The sequence below is a fragment of the Saccostrea cucullata genome, unplaced genomic scaffold (assembly GCF_032062105.1).
Source record: "Saccostrea cucullata isolate Sc308-1 unplaced genomic scaffold, CSIRO_AGI_Scuc_v1 ctg21763, whole genome shotgun sequence".
NCBI lineage: Eukaryota > Metazoa > Mollusca > Bivalvia > Ostreida > Ostreidae > Saccostrea > Saccostrea cuccullata.
Genome location: NW_026935394.1, coordinates 1 through 6,407, shown reverse-complemented (window position 1 = coordinate 6,407; position 6,407 = coordinate 1). Strand labels below are relative to the sequence as shown.

The window sequence follows — 6,407 nt, the reverse complement described above, 5'->3', positions numbered from 1 at the left end:
ATTTGTAATCATGTGAAGATAAATTTATCTATTTCACCCGTAACTTTAGTAGTATAATCTCTCTGTTGTTTATGCGAAAAATTATCTCTTTATGATAGGAAATTGTAAACTGGTCCACAGTCTTTCGGGATTTCTCTAGACTCACCCAATCGTTCGGGAAGATTTTACAACCAGTTTAATGTTGACATCCTTTCGGTTTTCTCGGCGTTGGTCCAACTCTTTCCAACAAAGATGGACTGAGTCGCAGACTCACATTCACAGAAGGCTATGGACATGACCAATGATGGTAATTTCATGAAATCAAAGTTTAAAGAAATTGACGAGTGTTTAACAATCCTTAGCTTGCTATGATATAACAACTTCTTTAGGGCAGACGAGATACTTTGTGGGTGTTTTCTATTTTTATGAATTATGATATAATCATCTGTGTATGTAGACCTTTATCCATTGTATCTATACCTGATATTACTTTTGAACTCTCAGAGTAATTAAGCATTGTACATGTATGAGGTTTATTATATAACATTCCACGTAAGATACGCTCATATAATGAATATTTCATGAAAGTGTGACTATCATTTTTTTTAATCTAAAGTCTATTTAAAAATGATACAGTACGTCACACTGTAGATGATATGCAGAAGTACATTGTATCAGGGATGCATATACTCAATACTGGCATATAGGTATATGGCTACATATTCTGAGTATTACAAAGTATAAACTGGTGAAGGACAGTATATGAAATTCACAAGTTCTTGCCCTGTTTTCTAAATTTTTCTAAATGTGTAAAACCCTCAGCCTCTGAAATACTTTGCCACTGTTACCACTTAGCTGTTGAGATCCATTATACTGACTGACTTTCAGACAGCTGTGAACCAGATGACATATATTCCCTCTCTTTGTAGAAATTCAGCTACCAGGATGTTTAAAAATTTCAATGTGGTAAAAAGAACCGTGCGCGATTTGTTGTAAGATATGAATTTTTATCCAACTTGTTGTGCATTTGGTAAAGATCATGATTCAACCAAAAACCATGGGAGATCTTTTTTTTTTTTTATAAAAATATACACATGTATTGACAAAAACAAAATTGTGATACAATGTATGCTGTATACAGGGTTATTTTGGCCCCGTTTAATTTTCGCCCCTTCACACTTGCAAACAATTCTGTCCCATTTTAAATTCGCCCAATCATAGTTTTATTAAAGAAATTATACTGTACTATTTCATTTCGCCCCATTTTAAATTCGCCCAAATAAGGGAAGGGCGAAAGGGGTGAAAATAAAACGTGGGCGAAAATTTCCCTGTATACAGTATATCTTACAGCTCCAAATGGTAAACCCTAATTCTTATTTCTGTATACATTTTAGTAGGTACTTGTACACTGACCTATGAGAGTGCTGCCCTTGGATACAGTGACTTTCCATTGACAGAGGAACCAGTGTATCTACTGGGCATAAAGTACAGTGCTCTATATGGTAAGTAAGATAGAATTTTCATTTTTTATGTTTCATTTGACATCACATTTGAACGCAATATGTACACTGTAATTATATTGTTGATTGTAATTTTTTTATCATATAACTGTAAATAATTTAATCGATTATAAGATGAAGTAAGAATACTTAACCTTATATTGCAGACAGGGATGACTTAAAGAAAGATTTCCTATCCAGGATATGGTGTACCTACAGGAAAAACTTCCCAGCCATTGGTAAATTCTGTTACAGGGAATTTTTCATTCCTATTTTATTTTGATTCTTTCACCTTTCTCACAAGTAAAATGGGCAAAATAAAAAGAACACATACAGTATAATTTCTTAAACATCTTAAACAAAACTGCAGATTTGTTTGCAAGTGTGAAAGGGTGAAAAAAAAACAGCTAGGGCAAATGAAAACAACTTTATACAGTAGTTATGTTCAGAAGATGTAATATAATACTTTATTAAGCTAAATGTGGTTTCTGGTCTGATGGACTTGACTGGCACTCAGAAGAACTACTGTTAAAATGCTTATGATATTAAATGATATGTGTCATGTCTTCATAGAATTCATTTGATATCTATTAATGAGAAAATTCCAATCATATATGAAAGAAAGACGCCGATATGTTCACTAGTGTATGTTCAATAATGTACAGAGAGTATCTTGAATTTCCTTGGAAATTTGGGTTCAATCAGCAACTTTCAAATTAAAGTTCATGGATTGAAGTAAAAACTGTATTTTTAGGTGGGACAGGTCCAACCTCAGATGGGGGATGGGGATGTATGTTACGGTGTGGACAGATGATGCTTGCCCAGGCTCTGGTGGTCAGGCACCTCGGGAGAGGTTTATAAACTACTTTTCTTATTACACCATATTACATCTTAACAGTAATCTTAAAGATCTATTTCTGGTTCTGTAGGCCTTCACACACCAGGTACATTACATATTAAATTTATTAAAAGATCAACAAAGGAAAAGATGAATGGGTTGTTGATATTGTAGTTGTCTTGACACAAAAATTTAAGACAAACTTTAATTTAATGCAGATTGGAGATGGAATCCACACTGCCATGATGAAAGATACAAAAGAGTTCTACAAATGTTTGCTGACAAGAAAAGTGCAAATTACTCCATTCAACAAATAGGTGAGCATGTAGTTTTCTGTAATAATTAATGCTTTTATTCTTCAAATTGTTTAAAATTCACATTTTCTTGTTTGATTTGTTTGGTTTGATTTAGGAAGTGGATAAATACAATTCAAAAAAAAATATACATGCATCATGTTAAAGAAGAGGTATTATCTTAATTTCTTATGCTGTAGCATCCATGGGAGTTTCTGAAGGTAAACAAGTTGGATCTTGGTTTGGACCAAACACAGTGGCTCAAGTTTTAAAGTAAGACATAAAAAAAATTATCAATTTGAGGTCTAGGTGTGTACCTTAAAGCATAAAAAGTTGAACATTGTTATTACTAAGCATTCATATTTTTATCAAATACAGTGGATAAAGCAAAACTTGTTTACTAGGAACACTGATATTGCGAATTCATGCATGGACATAGCGAAGTTATTTTGGATCCTCAGCTTTATAGATTTAAATAATTTCTTATATTGGATATAAAGGATTAAGGATATAGCAAAGTAATTTCATAGGTCCCATTGACTTCGTTATAACCAAGTTTTATATCTGTATGATTTGAAAGTCTCAACATTTCTTTTAGCTCACCTGAGCTGAAAAACTCAAGTGAGCTTTTCTGATCATGAGTTGTTCAACATCTATCCATCCATCTTTCCATCCATACCTTTGTAAACTTTTCACATTTAAGACTTTTTTCTGAAGAACAGCTGCACAAATTTGAATGCATGATTATGCGTAAATTTAGTCACTTCTTTTCCTTTAAAGTTTTGCTTGAAATTAGCCATTAAATTGATAATAAAATTATAGTTAATTATTTAAAATTTTTAGAAGTATATTACAATGTACTATATATTACATTTATGTACATTTCCTAAGTGAATCTGTTCTTTCTTTGAACAGGAAGTTAGCTGTGTATGATGAGTGGAGTTCTGTTGTGATTCATATAGCCATGGACAACACTGTTATAGAGAATGATATCAGTAGGTTATCCCAACACTGTTATAGAAAATGATATCAGTAGGTTATTTACAACAATGTTACAGAGAATCAATGTTATCAGTAGGTTATTTACAACAGTGTTATAGAGAATGATATCAGTAGGTTATCTACAACACTGTTATAGAAAATGATATCAGTAGGTTATCTACAACACTGTTATAGAGAATGATATCAGTAGGTTATCTACAACAATGTCATAGAAAATGATTCAGTAGGTATCTACAACACTGTTATAGAACATGATATCAGTAGGTTAACTACAACACTGCAATAGAAAATGATATCAGTAGGTTATCTACAAATAATTAAAGCAATCAGATTTCTTACTTTTATGTAAGTATCACATGCTTTTTTAGCTCACCTGAGCCGAAGGCTCAAGTGAGCTTTTCTGATCACGTTTTGTCCGGCGTTCTGTCCGTCTGTCTGTCTGTCCGTAAACTTTTCACATTTTCGACTTCTTCTCAAGAACCGCTGGGCCAATTTCAACCAAACTTGCCACAAAGCATCCTTGGGTGAAAGGGATTCAAGTTTGTTCAAATAAAGGGCCACGCCCTCATTCAAGGGGAGATAATTGAGAATTAGTGAAAATTTGGTGGTATGTTTTAAAAATCTTCTTCTCAAGAACCACTGTGCCAGGAAAGATGAAACTTATGGGGAAACATCCTCAGGTAGTGTAGATTCAAGTTTGTTCAAATCATATCCCCCGGGGGTAGGGCGGGGCCAAAATGGCCGACCAAAGTTTTACATAGAAATATATAGGGAAATTCTTTAAAAATCTTCTTCTCAAGAATGACAAAGCCATAATTCATCAAATTTATATGGAAGCATGCTCAGGTAGTGTAGATTCAATTTTGTTCAAATCATGACCCCCGGGGTAGGGCGGGGCCAAAATGGCCGACCAAAGTTTTACATAGAAATATATAGGAAAATTCTTTAAAAATCTTCTTCTCAAGAATGACAAAGCCATAATTCATCATATTTATATGGAAGCATGCTCAAGTAGTGTAGATTCAAATTTGTTCAAATCATGACCCCCCGGGGTAGGGCGGGGCCAAAATGGCCGACCAAAGTTTTTAAAGATAAATATAGGAAAATTCTTTAAAAATCATTTTCTAAAAAATAGCAAATCCATGATTGGTCATGGGACTACTTTTGGATTTAAACTTTACAATAAAAAGCCATTTTCTACTTTTTCCTACCCTTAGTGCTCAGGTGAGCGATGTGGCCCATGGGCCTCTTGTTTAAATAAAATTCTTTATGTGTTTTAATATTTTCTTGACTTGCTTTTAATACATGTTTTTGAATGATTAGATCTGAAATATGTAACATACATGTATTTCTTGTCCTCTTGTATATCATGGGTAAACTGCAGTTTTTATTGTGGCAGATAAAAGAACTAAAATTCAAATCGTAGAATTGTTGGATGTTCAAATAATCGATGAACATGTTCCTTTAAAACTATTGTCAAACAAAAATACAATATGTCATCATGACCAATTTTAGACACAAACTGTTTTTATTTCAGGGAGTGTTTGTAAAGGAAATGAACAAAGTGACTGTGATATAATTGGAGTTAGACAATTAAAACATAATTCTGCTGCCACGGGACAAAGCAAAAGTTCTAGTCAAAATTCCCAGAACCAAAACAAAAACAAACAAAATACAGTGAATGTCAAAAGTTGGAAACCACTTTTACTTGTAATTCCATTACGACTTGGATTGACTGAAATTAATTCAGTTTATGTGCATAGTTTAAAGGTACATTCATAGTTTTCTTTTTACTTTACTATAACTCGATCTTCTTTTATGAAGAATGCATATTTACCGGGTAATATATATTTATTAAAATTAAATTTTGCCACCACAAAGGGAAATCATCTATAAATTGATTTATTCAGTTGTAAAGAATTTCTAATGAAAGAAAACCATTTACAAAATGTTCTTGAAGATAATTAAGTAATTAAGTCTAAATAAATACTACCTTCTAAATTTCAGGCTTGTTTAAGTTTTCCACAGAGTGTGGGTATCATTGGAGGCAAACCAAACCATGCCCACTGGTTTGTTGGTTACATGGGTGAGCATATACATGTTTTTATGTATTCTACATTCTGTTAGATTTGTTGTAAATTTTTCATGTCTCTAGTCTCAGATTTGTTTGAAAACAATTTTACCTTCAAAAGCTTCATCAGACAGATATGAAAATATTATTTGAAAAGAACTCCAAAAGTACATAAGTTCTTGATTCAAAGATTCTATAAAACATTTTGTTATTTATAGGTGATAAACTGATTTACCTTGACCCCCACACTACGCAGCCCTCGGAGGACCTAGACAGCCCAGACTTCCCCGATGATAGCTACCACTGTCCCTTTCCTTCCACAATGAATGTTATGGATTTAGATCCCTCAATAGCACTGGTATAAAGGCATTCCCATAAATATGTTTTGTCTAAGTTCATAATAATCCTGAAGTTTTACAAGAAATTTTTAATAGTTTTGTCTGGGATAGAAAACTTCACAATAGATACATAAATTTGATGTATTTGTGTTTTACTACATGTCCATGGGTTTTACCATAGAAAAGTTGAACACTGTTAAATTTTGTCACATGTATTTGGTATGACTTGTTTTGGATTAACTGAATTTTGTTGGTCTTGTTTTGGATCAGCTGAATTGTGTATCTATTATTGGAGAAATATTTCCGAATTTTTTTTTCCAAAAGATACTTCTCGTAAATTAATTTACCCATTAAATGTTTCCTAATTAGATTTTGAGCTGAATAATT

At 32.7% G+C, this 6,407-nt stretch overlaps 1 protein-coding gene across 1 annotated transcript; it reads left to right on the top strand.

Annotated features, from left to right (window-relative positions):
* Positions 1-207: 207 nt before the first annotated feature.
* Positions 208-6,040, top strand: LOC134242670 (cysteine protease ATG4B-like; the record flags this gene model as incomplete). The annotated part of the gene is made up of 10 exons (XM_062724767.1): positions 208-286; positions 1,374-1,481; positions 1,646-1,717; positions 2,233-2,331; positions 2,535-2,633; positions 2,810-2,882; positions 3,525-3,604; positions 5,149-5,381; positions 5,619-5,697; positions 5,901-6,040. Coding segments are annotated over exons 1-10 (1,002 nt in total), but the record flags the coding sequence as incomplete, so codon positions are not given.
* Between the last annotated feature and the right edge of the window lie 367 nt (positions 6,041-6,407).